Source organism: Chiloscyllium plagiosum, unplaced genomic scaffold, assembly GCF_037043375.1.
Source record: "Chiloscyllium plagiosum isolate Xiang-an unplaced genomic scaffold, Cpla_swu_hap1 HiC_scaffold_25, whole genome shotgun sequence".
NCBI lineage: Eukaryota > Metazoa > Chordata > Chondrichthyes > Orectolobiformes > Hemiscylliidae > Chiloscyllium > Chiloscyllium plagiosum.
Window position 1 is genome coordinate 55704146 of NW_028270163.1, and position 16875 is coordinate 55721020.

The 16875-nt window shown below is 38.3% G+C and overlaps 1 protein-coding gene across 4 annotated transcripts in view; it reads left to right on the top strand.

The window, feature by feature from the left end:
- The window catches only part of LOC122562292 (mitochondrial Rho GTPase 1), a 98079-nt gene extending 86777 nt beyond the window's left edge, over window positions 1-11302 (top strand). For 2 of the 4 annotated variants that reach the window (XM_043715098.2, XM_088000754.1), the window contains exons 20-21: window positions 7817-7963; window positions 10107-11302. In XM_043715098.2, the coding sequence (XP_043571033.1) occupies window positions 7817-7963; window positions 10107-10224 (265 nt within the window). In that variant the 3' untranslated portion in view covers window positions 10225-11302. The remainder of the gene's footprint in view (window positions 1-7816; window positions 7964-10106) is intronic. The other 2 variants (XM_043715099.2, XM_043715100.2) reach the window with 1 other exon arrangement.
- Window positions 11303-16875: the final 5573 nt, after the last annotated feature.

Consider the following 16875-nt stretch of genomic DNA (forward strand, 5'->3'; position numbering starts at 1 on the left):
TGAACAAGGGAACCACATTTGCTATCCTCCAGTCTACTGGCACTACTCCTGTAGACAACGAGGACATAAAAATCAAGGCCATTGGCTCTGCAATCTCCTCCCTTGCTTCCCAGAGAATCCTAGGATAAATGTCATCAGGCCCAGGGGACTTATCTATTTTCACCCTTTCCAGAATTTCCAACACGTCTTCCCTACATACCTCAAAGCCGTCCATTCTAATTAATTGTGACTCAATATTCACATCAGCAACAATGTCCTGTTCCTGAGTGAATACTAACGAAAAGTATTCATTCAGTGTTTCCCCAATCTCTTCGGCCTCCACACGCAACTTCCCACTACCATCCTTGACTGGAACTATTCCTACCCTAGTCATTCTTTTATTCCTGACATACCTATAGAAAGCCTTTGGGTTTTCCCTAACCCTACCAACTAAGGACCTTTCGTGTCCCCTCCTTGCTGCTCTTAGCTCTCTCTTCAGATCCTTCCTGGCTACCTTATAACTCTCAATCGCCCCAATTGAACCTTCATGCCTCATCTTTACATAGGCCGCCCTCTTCCATTTAACAAGGGATTCCAATTCCTTATTAAACCACGGCTCCCTCACACGACCCTTTCCTTCCTGCCTGACAGGTACATACTTATCAAGGACACTCAATAGTTGCTCCTTGAACAAGCTCCACACATCAATTGTGCCCATGCCTTGAAGCCTACTTTTCCAAGCCACGCATCCTAGGTCGTGCCTCACCGCATCATAATTTCCCTGCCCCCAGCTATAACTCTTGCCCTGCAGTGCACACTTATCCCTCTCCATGACTAGAGTAAAAGTCACCGAATTGTGGTCACTGTCCCCAAAGTGCTCACCTACCTCCAATTCTAACACCTGGCCTGGTTCGTTACCCAGAACCAAATCCAGTATGGCCTCACCTCTTGTTGGCCTGTCTACATATTGTGTCAGGAAACCCTCCTGCACACAATGGACAAACACCGACCCATCTAACAAACTCGAGCTATAGCTTTCCCAGTCAATATCTGGAAAGTTAAAGTCCCCCATAACAACCACCCTATTACTTTCACTCTTCTCCTGAATCATCCTCGCAATCCTTTCTTCTAAGTCTCTAGGACTATTAGGAGGCCTGTAGAAAACTCCTAACAGGGTGACCTCACCTTTCCTATTCCTAACCTCAGCCCAAACTACCTCAGTTGGCGAGTCTTCATCCATCGTCCTTTCCACCGCTGTAATACTATCTTTGACAAGCAATGCCACACCTCCCCCTCTTTTACCCCCACCTCTGACCCTACTAAAACATTTAAACCCTGGAACCTGCAACAGCCGATCCTGTCCCTGTTCTACCCATGTCTCCGTAATAGCCACAACATCGAAATCCCAGGTACCAACCCACGCTGCAAGTTCACCTACCTTATTTCGTATACTTCTTGCATTGAAGTATACACACTTCAAGCCACTTTCCTGTTTACAGGCACCCTCCTTTGAGATTGATGCCATGTTCCTAACCTCCCTACACTCCAGGTCCTGCACCCTAAGCTACAGTCTAGGTTCCCATGCCCCTGCAGAGTTAATTTAAACTCCCCCAATGATACTGGTGCCCCTCAGGTTCAGGTGTAGACCATCCTGTTTATAGAGATCCCACCTTCCCCAGAAAGAACCCCAGCTTTCCAGATACCGGAATCCCTCCCTCCTGCACCATCCCTGTAGCCCGCATTTAACTGTTCTCTCTCCCTATTCCTCGACTCTCTATCACTTGCAATCACTTAAGTTCATATTCACTGGTTGAGGCAATACTATAAGTAGCCCAGATGTGAAGAAATTTGTTTGAACACTCCAATGTTTTTGCACCCACCTCAGGAAATTCCTCTTGATTTTCACCAAGAAGGGATTTGTCCAACTGGTGAACTGTGAGGCCAGAACCAATTTCGTAGAACGTTATACTTCCTACTACTTGCATATCTTATGGTCTTCATTATGTTTCATAATGATGCATCCTCCCTATAAGATACACCTCAACACACCAAAGCTCCTTTAACTCATGTCTACCAAACCAGCAATCTCTACAACACAGAAGAACAAGGATCCCAGTGCACAGGGAGGCCAACACTTGCATGCTGTCCTCTAAGATGCATACCATTCTGGCTTAGAAATACATTACTGGTTTGTGGATCAAATATCCTGGAAACCCCCTGCTCCACTCCTCCATCTCTAGTAGCACTGGGTGTACCTACATTAGATTGACTGCCAGGATTCAAAAAGCAACTCATTGCCATCTTTTCAGGGGCATGTAGGGCTGGGAAATAAATTCTAACTCTATCCAGTGACACCCACAATCTTTGGATAATTTTTTTTTAAATCATCTTGTACAGATTTAATTATAAATGGTGAAATTTTTAAAGCATTCATATTGCCAATCAACTAAAACCTTTCATGGTATAATTTTGAAAAATGTTTTGCATTATGTTTATAACTACTGATCTCCTGAAACACAAATTCCTTGCAGTCAATGGATGTGTTTCAATACTTGCGCTCTGGATGTGAACTTAATTTCTACATAGTTTTCAAGTTAATGTTTCTAGCTTTATTTAAATATTAGAATGGTGCCAATTAATCCTATTGAACTGAAGACCTACTTCCACTTTATAATCCATTTATAGCATTAACTCCTAATTTCTTTCTTGTAATTCTGTGTAAGTCGATCATGGTAGTGCATTGCAGGTTTTCACCATTGATCTCAGGCCCTTATTCTCATTCTTTCCCAATTTCGTACAGTAATTTGTATTCCAACAAAAGATCTAGCTTTACATAATATATCCTGTTTGCTAATCTCTGGAGTAGAGCAACAAATTGTGACCAGGCCTGAAAAGCTACCTTGTATTTTTGGCATTTGAGTTAAGATGTCTGAGTCTGTCATGGGCAGTTATCTCTCGACAGTGAGATGCCCTCTTATTAATGCAAATTTCTGCACAGTTCATGACACTTTTCATACCAACCTTTTGCTTAAAGGGCCAGTAATTAAAACTGCTGGTCCACTAAGAAATTTGTTCCTATCCAGGAAAATAGTGTGTAGCTTCCTAAACTTGTTCAGAGATCATGTACAACCACCTGGGCTTGCAGACTAATTGGTTTCATAATTTTATTTTTTTAAAATCCCTCCTTCAGGCTAGCTTGTGAGTTGAAGCGAAAAACAGTGGATATGCCGTGAATAAGGCTGTTATTGAAGAATCTTTAAACAAATGCAGGATTCCAGAGTACAACCAACTTGTTCAGGAATGCTAAAATTTTGATCAAGTGCTTCCCATAACAGACATCCTGCATCTTTAAGATATTCAGTTCACCATCCAACTGAAATTACTGAAAACTAGAAAAGTTTTTTTTGGGATGCGGTGGGGGGAGAAGAAAATGATTATTATGAAAATCCTGTAGGTCTGCAAGTGCAGACCCACTCTTAAGTTGGCTGACTTTACCAAAGTGGATTAAATTACTATATACGAAAAATTACTATTTACTATATAAAAAAATTAATACTAATCTTCTTTGCGTAGGCAACAATAGTTCCAATGCAATGTAGAAAGACTGAATATTTTAGTGAAGACTTGTCAATTTACATTGATGCAATGAATGGTGTCCTGAGTTTATTTGAAAATTACTTTACCTGTAGTTCAGTTGGTTGTATTGTTTGATTTCTGTCCACAATGCCTTTATTAACAGCAAGGGGTAGTAAGCTTTTCCCTGCTCTGGATCTGTTTTGAGAGTTCAAACCTTCATGCTAGCATTAATAAAAGGGATCCATTCTGTCTTGCACATAAGGACACAGACAGACTATCTATTTCAATTTGGAAGGTGCATGCTGGTAAATTAGTCTCTACTTAGCGATTTGACTTCCATCTATCTCTTCAGCCCTCCACACCTTAAGTCTGCCCTCCATAAAGGTATGGTGTTGATGGAGCATAGAATCTTCTTCTGAAACAATTTTCTAGAATTATAAAGTCTGTGTGTAATATGCACTGATATATACCACCTTAAGTAAATTGGCACAAAATATATTAAACTGGAGAAAATAACTCATGGACTAAATCAGTGACAAAGATTGAATGCAAGTAACAGCACATCCTGGATTCAATGTGTGCCCAGTGATGAGTTAACTGAATTCAGCCAGAGTGATGCAGAGCCACTGTGAATTTTCCAAATATCTACAGACTATAGAGAACAATATCTACCAGAGTTTATGCTCTGATCACTTAGATTAGATTCCATACAGTGTGGAAACAAGCCCTTCGGCCCAACAAGTCCACACCAACCCTACGAAGAGCAACCCACCCAAACCCATTCCCCTACATTTACCCCTGACTAATGCACCTAACACTACAGGCAATTTAGCATGGCCAGTTCACCTAACCTGCATATCTTTGGACTGTGGGAGGAAACCGGAGCACCCGGAGGAAACTCACGCAGACACGGGGAGAACGTGCAAACTCCACACAGACAGTTGCCCGAGGTGGGGATTGAACCCAGGTCCTTGGCGCTGTGAGGCAGCAGTGCTAACCAATGAGCCACCGTTCTGGCCCTTAACAGAGATGCTTGTTTTTGAATATCAAAAATACGACAATGATTGTAAATTATTTTCGTTCTATTTGGATGGAAAGGTTTATGTATCATTTCAGTTCCACATAGATACTAAATAACTTCACTAGGATTTTTATTTAATAAACTCTTACCCTGCAGAATAAACACTTCTCAAATAATGCATCATATTAATAGCTAGCTTGAGTTTTTGAAGTGAGAATTCGTTTTAATTTTTCAATGTCCCTGATCAAATTTCTTATTGAAAACCAAGTTTAAGTTTTCAAAATTCCCAATCTTTCCTTACATATTTTTGCTGAACTCTAACTTTTATTTCATAAAGATGCTGATTGCTTAATATAGTGGAATGGACAGGTGTTGCAAAAAATAAATGATCTCTCACTCATCTCATCATTTGAATGGGCTGTTGGAATGACAGGCAGAATCTTAATTTGGAAGTTAGTTTAGATTTAAAACTTCTTTTGAATAAGGAATTGTTATCAGAATTCTAATTGTAATTTTTGATTTCTGGGTGAATGTGAATAGTTTGCCTTATACTGTGCATTGTGTTCTGCCGTCATACGTGTCAAAATTTTAGACATTCCCAACCCAATGTGCCCTTTCCATTTCTTAAGTCACAAAGCATGATGGTTTGAACTACTGCTATTGCATTTCCTGTTGTGAAGCTGATGAGTCATTGTTGCATGCACATGTGAAGACAAATTGTGGATAATTTAGTGTGTCATAACATGTACTTTTTCTTTTCTAATTTTCTATCTTTTGGGTGTTTGTTTATATTTTGTTTGCCTGCTGGCACTGTTTCTATTCCACTTGCACCATATTACTTTATTATTACATCATGTCTGTTTACTTATCCTTCCTTACCCCATCTCTGATGTGAGAATGATTTGACTTTATTCTTGGGGATGGAAAAAAAATCATCTGCTTTGGATTGTGATATTGATATTTATGTCCAACTATAGCTTTTGGTTTATTATTCTCACTCCTCCCTTCAGCAGGATTTCACTTTGGTATTTGAGCAATGCTGATGACTTGCAGGTTTTTCGTACAACAAATATTTAGAGATTTTACTTCAAAATGTGTCATTATTGATCTGATGGCATGAAAATACACCCAGATCCATTTTGGAAGGACTAGTTGTTTCATTGCCAATGCAGCCATTCAGTTTTTTTTTTAAGTCTGCTTATTATAGTGTTTATGGAAAACAAATACTGCAATATCTTAATCTCATAATAATTTTGATTCAAATTGAATTTCCATACAAGCACCCCTTCATGCTTAACAGTCATTTCAATCAACATGTTTCAATACACACTAGAAAATCTAGTGTCGCAACAGTGTGTGAAGAAATTTTGTTTTTCCAATTTCCTTTCCATGCATGCCTGCACAGTCACCAACGCTATATTGACTTTTGCCAAAAGTGTTGTAGCTTTTGTCATTTTGTGAAAACTTTGAATAAAATTGACTGATGAGACTGATATTTGGGCTTGGATGTCCTTGTTGAGATTTCAAGTGTTGTAACAACCCCTTAGTCATCTGTTGGCCATGTTGCATGTAACTGCTCTTGAAATGAAATGTGGGTGTAACAGTTATGTACCTTAAGTGCATAACTGTTGACTGTAAATTTTATCGCCCTTAACTTAGAACACATGCTTATTGTGAATATATTCTTTACTGAAGCCATTTATTAGATAGACTGAGTCTCACATTCACAATTGCATTTCTTCTTCTTGCTGCACTGCCTTCAGCTGGCCAGTTTTCTGTGAATGTGTATGTTGCTGCTATTCACATCGTGGTCTACTGGTGTTTGAAGTCCACTGCACCATAACCGAGCCATAACCAGGAATCTTGCTAACCCCAAGATATCTTTGAATTATACTGACGTTTCCTAACTCTCGTTAACTAGGCTTGAGCATGCTCAGTTAGAAAGTAACTGCAGCCACTTGTCACTAACAGGCCATTGTATTCATGTAAGCCTCTGTTTGTATTGGTCAATTTGATATGGACATCAGAACAAAGAATTGTTATTGAAATAGTAGGTGGCTGAAATTGGAACTGAATGATCATATAAATAATCTTTGTCATCCTGATAAAGGGGCAGTCCTGTTAAACTGCAAATCATATGAATTTAATGATGTAATTTAAAGTTTATACCCTAACTTTTGGAAATGGAGCAAAATCTAGGAGTTTTAATTAAGTAATATCCTTACTTTGCTATTTCCTACAGAAAGATCTATCTTCATTAAAAGTACTCCACAGTTTTTTTTTATTAATGGCAAATCTTTGCCTAATCCTGTAGCTGGTCTGTCTCATTGCTGTTAAACTACTCCATAATGCTGCATTTTATTTTTTACCCACATACATTGTTGAACAGAACCAGCATCAACAATTAGTTTTATTGAGTAATTTTTATTTGACTCCAGAAAAGTGAGAGTCAGGATTTAGATTTAAATCTTTTTTAGTTTATTAGTTCTGCTGTTCAGAATATATTCTTCTTGTATGTCCTTCAGCAAAATTCCTTTCCTAATATTCTGTATTGATATCTCATCCCTTGTGTTCCTGCCTAGCTAATGCTAGTTTCTCTTGACCAAGAAAGGTAATTTCAGTTTCCTTTAGGATTTCATGAGCCAATGGTTTACCAATATCCTTCTAATGCTAATTTTAACCATTTTTGATTATTCCCTTTCAAGTGTCTGCTGTTTTTAATCTCATTGTTCCATCAGAACAACTACTACCCTACTACTCTACTTCCCCACTTTATTTTTCAATTGCTAACTTCTTAATTGGCCTGGAAATTCAGAACTACCCAAGAATTTAAAAGCATATTGATTATGCAACCATGGATCTTTTTCTACTCAAAGGAAGTAACATCTCCTTAATTATAGCTTCTCCATTCTTAGTAAAATTTTACTACTGCTGCCTGAATTCTGATATTTTGCTTCTAAATCGACCTTTGTATATCTCCCATTCCGTTTCCCAAAACTCTTAAGTATTTGAAATTAAAGGAATGCCTTGAGAAGATAAAGATTTGTATATTGTGATTAAGGATTCAAGTACTCTTGTTAATAAAGCTGAATTGATACAGGGCTGCTCCTTGAATTAAATCATTGGTAAAAATCACAAATTGTTTGCTCAATGTAAATACTGTTAGGTTGACATGCGTCCTGTTTTGTACCATATTATGAACTGCATACTTGTATGCATGTGTGTGTATATATACATAAGGTTAAAAGACCGAGTAGACGAGGTGGGTGCTATGCTGTTGGCGAATGATGAAGGCAGTCTCGTTCATCAAGTACACGCCGTAAGCTTTGTTGAAGATTCTATCTTCATGGAGTCTTCTGGTGCTCACAGTTTGCAGAATGAAGACAGGTAACTGTACACAGAATAAATTCTCCTCATCTGGACTATGGTTGTCATTTGAATACAATTCCTGATTGGAGGAGTAATGTTGATGAACATATTTTTCATATTCTAGCAATGTTTTTTAAATTAGTTGCTGATTTTTTGATTTACATCGACTTTAATTCTTCTTTTTTGTCTCCATGTGCATCAAATTCAAAACATAGCAACTGAATATGTCAAGTTAAAGTCATATGGCAAGGAGACCTGGAAATTCTTACCTCTTAATATCTGTCGGACATAAATTGAAACTAAAAAGAACAAGTTGCAATGAACTAATGTGGTAATCTTAGCTTTGAAAGAATACTGTTTCATATGTTTGTGACCTAATGTGACACTGTTGCATTCAGAGCAATATATATACACACTCCAGAAAGGCTGCACAGCTACTTTAAGCTAGTGAGATTCAATGTAGAGTTCTGTAGTTCTTGTAAGTGTTGGAATGTTGAGCATGGCAGAATCTGCATTCCTCTGATCATGTGTGATGTAGACAGACATCGTGTGCCAGCAAATAATTGACCAACCTTTAAGTATTTAAGCATTATCTATTTTGCAATCTCTGTAGTATGACTAACTTAGAATGATGAAGGGCTCTCGCCCGAAATAACGGTTCTCCTGCTCCTTGGATGCTGCCTGACTGGCTGTGCTTTTCCAGCACCCCACTTTCGACTCTGATCTCCAGCATCTGCAGTCCTCACTTTCTCCTATATATTTCGTAGACCTTGTTTTTAATTACATCAAAGAAAACCTTAGCTTTTGCAAGTCCAATTATACACTGTTAGCTGTTGAACTGTGCTGTTTGATTTTTTTTTTCCCTGAATTATTACTGCAATTCCAACTCTTGTCCTCCATTAAGGATATTGTCTGCAAATTAAAAGAACAATCATACGTGATCTGAGTTGTGCTCAGTACACATTCAAGCACCTGCACATAAAGTGTGAACTTAAATCATATCTGTTCCCCATGTACTACGAAGTTATAGATAATGATAGTGGTAAGGAGTTAAAGCAGTATATTTTTATCAAATACAACTAATGGTTAGAAAAGCAGGAATTATTCATAAACTACATTGCTCAAATGTTTTCTTTATTCTGATTGAGCCGGGACTGTTCAAATTGATCGATTATGTTTTCATGGATCAAATGGCTGTTATGTTGGCAGATGTTACCCATTGTGAGTTTTCCTTCAATCAGTGAAAATACAAGGGAAGAAACAAAATAAGAAAGGAAACAAATGACAGATTTAGTATCAAATTTTTAAACTTTAAAAGCTGTTGAAATGTTTGTTACATGCAGCAGGTCAACTTAGTTTGCTAAGTTTTTATTACATCAAGATTGTATCTAGTGTGTTCCTGAATTCAGATAATGAATACTAAGATACACAAACTTCGAAAACATAGAACATTCTGGTCACAGCAGCACTCTTGGCACTTATAAAATCAGTTACATTTGCCACTAATAGTATTTACTGTAAATTCTAACCTGTCCTTCCCTGCAAAATTGTTTATTCACACTATATTCCCATTACTATGTTTATTTAGTCTTACCTGTAACTATTGTTTTACTAACTTATCCTGTGTTTAACCCTCTTACTGACTTGCATTCTGTGGAACAGGCAAGATAAAGTTTTTAAAAATTGGTATTTAAAGATTTTTAATGCATATAGTGATAGATAATTGTTACAGCATGTTTATTACAAGAAACTGCCATATCTGGTATGAGCAACCAAGATGCGGATATTAAACCTGATTAGTAACACTGCTGCTTTAACTAATTTTGCTAAGCTGTCGTACTGTGAGGAGTCTGGCTCAGTACTTAATTGAGCATGCTCAGTAACTACCTATTGTGTTACATATTACACTGTAGACACATTTAACTGTTTTAGTCCACACCCTAAATCTTTTCAAGTGCACAAAGCATGTCTGCCATACTTACGTCACTGCTTAATTTTATTCTCGTCTGTTGTGTGTTTAATTTTCAATCAACCAATTCTACAAAACATCGTCCAGTCCATATTTTTTTTTCTAAATATAGCTAAAACTTACTGACCCTTAATTCTGTTGTACTGTTGCTATAAAATTTCAATTCCTTACTGTAAATGTTTTTTTTTGTAGACACACAGCACAGGCCGACCTGAAGACCTCAACCTTCTGGCTTCGAGCAAGTCTTGGAGCTACAGTGTTTGCTGTCCTAGGATTTGCTGTGTACAAAGCATTACTGAAGCAACGGTGATCAGAATGGGTGTATCATTCGTTCATGATATGTTTTATATAAGGTTTCAAGAGGCTGCAATGAATATTGTGTTTTTATTTTAATATGCAAACTTATTTCTTCAACGGGTAGCGTGCAAGAAAACAAAGATGTTTAAAGGTCAAGCTGGTTAGTAGCTCCCATGTCATCTGAAAGGACAGTGCAGATCTGTAATGACTCTGTTGTAATTTCAGAGCCTGTTTCTGTTTGCCATAGGTACCGGTAATGTTATCTGTAAAGGTTCTGTACAATGAGATGCTGCCAATGTCAGATAACCCAAAAGAGACATAATTATGTAAATAATGTAAATATTTGCACAATCAGCAGAATGACATTGTTGCCCTGGGATTCCTGGTACAGTTAGGAAATCTAGGTTTATCATGCAGCAATTTACCTGTTGGAATGATTGTTTCATGTGGATATTTAGAAGTTTATCCTCCATTCAGACTTGCCTGGTATTTAAAACATTTGTAGGTGTTTATTTATTGTTTAAGTAATATTTTAATCTCAAAAGAAGCAAATCTGCACAAAATGAAACCACCAAGATACTCTCAGGGTATCAGAGTACACAGAATAACAATTTTTATTTAAATCTCACAGTATAACATTTCTATATGTATCCCTAAACTAATTGTGTATCAGAAGAAATGGACATTTTATTACTTGTCTCTTCCTTTCCCCTATAATCTTCCCCCTGCCCACAGTATTATTTTTTTTCCAAGCCAGGCAAGAAGACAAAAGTTGTTTTTTGCGGCCTTTGAAGGATGCAAATCTTCCAAATCCCCATGATCTTGCACTCAAAAATAAATAGCATTAGAGACTTCTTCCTCTTACAATCTGAACTGTGTTGCAATGCAAAACAGTACAGTTATTGCTTTGTTAGTGTGTAGTAGTTGCGTGATTCACAGTACAGTTAACTCTAAAATACCACCGAGCATCCTTACAATTTTCTGTTACAATGAATTTGCATTCTTCCTGCATATTGAACCAATAACTGTTGCATCACATTGTTTTTCATCCTTGACTTTTTCAAACAATTTCAATAAATATCTACATACTATATCATGTGTCCTTACAGTTAATTTCTTTGTTTTCAAAAATCTTTATTCCTTTTAAGACATTAGGATTTTTTTTAATATAATCGAATGCTTGATTTAAGGTTTGGGGATTGGTTGGAATTGGAATACTATGCTTTTTGGCACTATAATTCAATTCTATTGCTAGATGGTGGAATTAGTGTATTCTCTCAGCCCGTAAAATGACTACAGAATAGATTCAAGTATCCTTGACCCATTTCTTGGAAGTTGTGGAATGCTGTACAAACAGTAAGCAAGCACAAAGATATCAGCTCAAGACAGAATGAGCTTAGGGGTTTGGCCAGTGAGGGAGGAGGTGCTATTTTGCTTTTTTACATAAAAGGAGTGAGTCAAGAGAGGGTGATTGGGAACAGGGCATGAGAGCATTAATTATCTGTGAAGTTAGGTGAGTTTTTAAGTTTTTTTTTCCTCTTGAATGGGGGCCAGTTGTTTAAACTGGTATTGGGAAATATAAGTATTGCATTACATTTATAGCTTTCTTAAACCACTAGATATAACAGATCAATGAACAATATTTCTAAACTTGAATTAGTTAAATAAAATACAATAATGGTGGCAGGGTAGATGATATGTTGCGGTTATAGCATGTGGGGGCCAGTGAACACCTGAGATCTACAAGTGAGATTTGATCTTTTGACACTGCAATCTGTCAGGGAGGGGACAAAATACCTGGTTACTTTGTTCTGAGGATTATTACAAAGGATGTATTACAGAGCATTTAGAAACACAATTTAATCAAGCAGAGTCAGCGTAGCATATGAAGGGGGGAATTATGCCTGTCAAATTTATTGGAATTCTTTGAGGAGATAACAAGCAGAGTAGATAAAAAGAAAGCAGTAAATATAATATATTTGAATTTCTGGAAGTTATTAGATAAGGTGCCAAACATTCTTATACTTAAGAGCCTGTGGTGTTTGAGGTAGTATGGATAGAGTATTGGATAACTAATAGAAGACAAAGTTGGGATGAGGGATGTATTTTCAGATTGGCAACCCACTGTAGTTAGTGAAGTACAAGAGGGATCAGTGCTGGGGCCACAATTATTTAAATTATGTGTTGGCGTGGGTGAGGAACGTGCAAGTACAATTGCCAAGTTTGCAGCTGACATACAAATAGATGGGAAGGCAAGTGGTGAAAATGACACACATTCAGTCTGCGGAGGGATTTGGGCAAGTTATATCAGTGGACAAAATTGGCCAGATGGCATGTACTATGGGAGGAAAGATGAGGCTACGCACTTTGACAGGCAGCCCCAACAACAATCGAAGCTGGTCGAGGGGTAGCAGATGGAGTTTAGATATATGAGGTGTTGCATTTTGGAAAAGCAAATCAGAGCAGGACTTGTACACTTAATGGTAAGATCCTAGGGAGTGTTGCTGAATAAAGAGACCTTGGAGTGCAGGTTCATAGTTCATTGAAAGTGAAGTTGCAGGTAAGCAGGATAATGAAGAAGGGTGTGTTGGGATGTCCTGTTGTGGCTGTACTTGGTTAGGCTATTATTGAAATACTGCATTCGATTCTGGTTGCCCTACTATTGGAAAAATGTTGATAAACTCGAAAGGACTCAGAAAAGATTTACAAGGATGTTGCTAGTGTTGGACATTTTGAGCTATAGGGAGAGGCTGAATAGACTTGGAACTATTTCCCATGGAGGATCAGAAGCTGAGGGGTGACCTCAGAAGTTTGTAAAATCATGATGGGGCTTGGGTAGGGTAAGTAGCCAAGGTCTTTTTCCCAGGGAATTGGAATCCAAAACTGGAGGGCTTAGTTTAAGGTGAGGGGAAAAGATTTAAAAGGGATCTAAGGGGCAACTTTTTCATGCAGAGGCTGATGCATGCGTGGAACGAACTGCCAGAGGAAGTGGTGGAAGCTGGTACACTTACACTACTTAAAAGGCATTTGGATGAGTACGTGAATAGGAAGGGTTTAGAGGGATATGGACCAGGTGCTGGCAAATGGGACTAGATTAATTTAGGATATCTGGTTGGCATGGATGAGTTGGACCAAAGAGTCTGTTTCTGTGCAGCACATCTCTATGACTCTGTCTCATGAAAACAAAAAAAATCATTAAAAGTGGCCAACCAGTTGGCATTACACATTCAATAAGTTGCACAGCAGGACCACATTTTACACAAGTTTGTAGGTAGTGCATAACTCTGCCCTTTATAAAACTTCTTCTTTAATGTATTATTTTTCAGGAATGGATTTCAAATAATATAGTTGGAGAACTAAATTCCATCAATATAGTTTTTTAAGTCAACATGTTCTCTGATAAAGAAATGTAGTCTGTGTAATAACAGTTTCTTCCACAATGTTGTCTGTTTTTAAATTGTTAAATACTTTTGCTGACAGTTGGCCAGTTTTCCTTAAATAACTGACGGGCTGTTTGATCCCCATCTCAACATCCTGCAGTAAAACACCCCCACACTGTCACTGGCATCAATAGCCAGTTTGAATAGCTTCTCCTAGTTACACACAGCCAAAACCACCATGGTAGTCAGCATAACTTTCAGGTTTTCAGAAAACTTTGGCACTCTTCTGTCCATTCAAATTCTCTGCTTTTTATCACTAAACCTGTTTAAAATGCAACAACTCAGTCAAAGTTTGAAATGGACATGATAAAAAATCCATTTATACCAACATAAGGCAAAATTTGATGTTTCATCCAAAGCACAGGAAAATGTATAATAGCCTGTATTTTCACTGCTGTAGGTGCTCCTTGGCCTTGTCCCTCAGTATCGCTCAAATAAATTACCTTGCATTGGTAAATTCACTCTTAGCTAGATTTATAAACGGACTGGCTTTTTTGTAGCCAGCAAAGCAGTTCAGTTAATTGGTATAAATGTTCTTTCTAGATTTGCCTAAAAGCAGTCAAATAACGATGTTAACACTTACGTAATCCTTCAGTTACTTCATTAGTTAATCATTGGAATGTGACTGATGCATTTTTCATTCCAAATTACATAACTTTGTACCAATAAAGTCAATCAAACAAAAGCTGAAATTTCTTCTGTTCTATTAGTCAATGGAACTTTCCAATATACTTTTAACAAGTCGATCTTTGAGACAAATCGTGCGTGTCAAACTTGTTCTATATAATCGTCCTGTCTGTTTGGGATATAGGTCCACTTTTATTACCACGTCAACTTTACACTTTGACTGCCCTTATCCAAATAATTACAGAAACTAATCACAATGGATTTATAGGTCATTCAGCTGTGAAGTGGAATTCCAAAGAATGGGTGTGATTAAAAAAACTTCATCTATCATGATGTTAAGTGAATGGGTGGAATTCATACCCCATTTTGTGTCAATGACCAGGTCATCAGTGACAATACATGAGGACAAACCTCAAACAGATTGTTGTTCGTAGCAAGCTGCCCGGCTCTCAGGACAACTCCATACAACCCTGTCATGGTAGGCGCTGCAAGACGTGTCAAAGTGTGGACATAGATACCACCATCACACGTGGGGACACCTCCCACCTTGTACATGGCAGGTACCCATGTGACTCAGCCAACATTGTCTATCTTATACGTTGCAGGCAAGGATGCCCGGAGGCATGGTAATTGGGGAAACCGAGCAAAGGCTACGACAACGGATGAATGGGCACCGCACAACAATCAACAGACAGGAGGGTTCCCTCCCAGTTGGGGAACACTTCAGTGGTCCAGGACATTCAGCCTCGGACCTTCAGGTGACCATCCTCCAAGGTGGACTTTGGGACAGGCAGCAGCGAAAAGTGGCTAAGCAGAAGCTGATAGCTAAGTTCGGTACCCATAGGGAGGGCCTCAACCGGGACCTTGGGTTCATGTCACATTACAGGTGACCACCATTGCACTACACACACACCCACAGATACTCCTACACACACACACAGACACACACACACACACACACTCTCACACACACACCCTTACATTCCTGAAGAAGGGCTCATGCCCGAAACATCGATTCTCCTGCTCCTTGGATGCTACCTGACCTGCTGCACTTTTCCAGCAACATATTTTCAGCCTACAGACACATACACTCCCACACTCACACATGCACCCCCTCACAGACTTAAGACACTCTGCACTCACTATACACACACACACACACACACTTTCTCACACTCTCAACCCCCAACCCAGACAGACAAAGACCCACATGCACACATATATTTTGTGGGGTGAATTTGTACTTGCAGAGTTACACTGTACTTTGCTCAAAAACTGTGTGCATTCATGTAGAACTCTGAGCTCAAAAACTGCATGAATTTATGTAAAACTCCATTATCTCACTTTTTAGATTAGAATCAATCTAAACATCATGGCATAGACAGAGATCAAAGGGGGCCAACACCTTCAACATATTGTCTAGCTATCACCATTGTTAACAGCTAACCTGAGAATGCAACATTTTTTTAAAAAGGGTTTGTGATTTACACATGAAAGAAGTGAAACTATCACTGTATTCTAACAGATGAAAGGCTTAACAGACAATCAATTTTTCAATGTATAATTTCACTTACATCACACTGTAAATTTTTGCTATAAATTCTGTGTGTTAGGATCGAGCCCTCCACTATCACCTGATGAAGGAGCGTCGCTCCGAAAGCTAGTGTGCTTCCAATTAAATCTGTTGGACTATAACCTGGTGTTGTGTGATTTTTAACAATGTAAAAAAGGCAGTGGTCACATAACAGAAACTAGGTTTCTAATAAGGGCCATTGAATAAAACATGTTTCAGAGCAACAAGAGAAAAACAGGAGCTTCCAGACCAGCAAAAACACAAAATGTTGCCTAAGAAGGCAGAGAATTCAGGCTGATTTTTATCTGTTTGAAGAGTCAAATCAAATTTTTGTCCAGGACTTTGAATGCATCTTGAGAGGAGTGAGCCCGGAGAAATCTATGAGTACAAGCTGTGAACCATTGCCAATTCATTTTCATTATCTGTGTTTCTTCAGTGGATCATAAGGAATCGCAGGCCTGCGATACTTCAAGATTTTATCTCAAAGCAGGCAAAGTTAAGAAGGAATTCTTGGACATTTAAGACATCAGTGGATGCTACTTTTTGTGTGTATGAGAGTGTCAGTGATTGTAAGTACATTTTGGGTGTTGTCTTATAAACATTTGTCCTTTCTAAACCAAACATAAATGAGCAATTTTGAGACAATGCTATTTGTCCATTTTTAGTAGACACTGTGCACTTGATATTTCAGATTGTTCAATGTTCCAGGGCAGATTAATTTTAGGTTTAAACTGGAAAATCCTCAAATCATTTAGTGGGTCAGACAGTAGTGTACAATATCAGTTTGATTAGGGTGGATAATTTCCAAGGGTGGAAAGGTCAACTACCACAGGACACAGGTTTAAGGTTAGTAGGGAAAATATTTCACACAGAGGGTGGTAGGTGCCTGGAATGCAGGTGGAAGAAGCAAACATGCTAGCAATACGTAAGGTGTATCTTGATAGATACATGAACAGGAGATGGGCAGAGAGATATAAACTGTGCATGGGAAATAAGTAGCAGGTCTAAATAAGGATTAGAATTG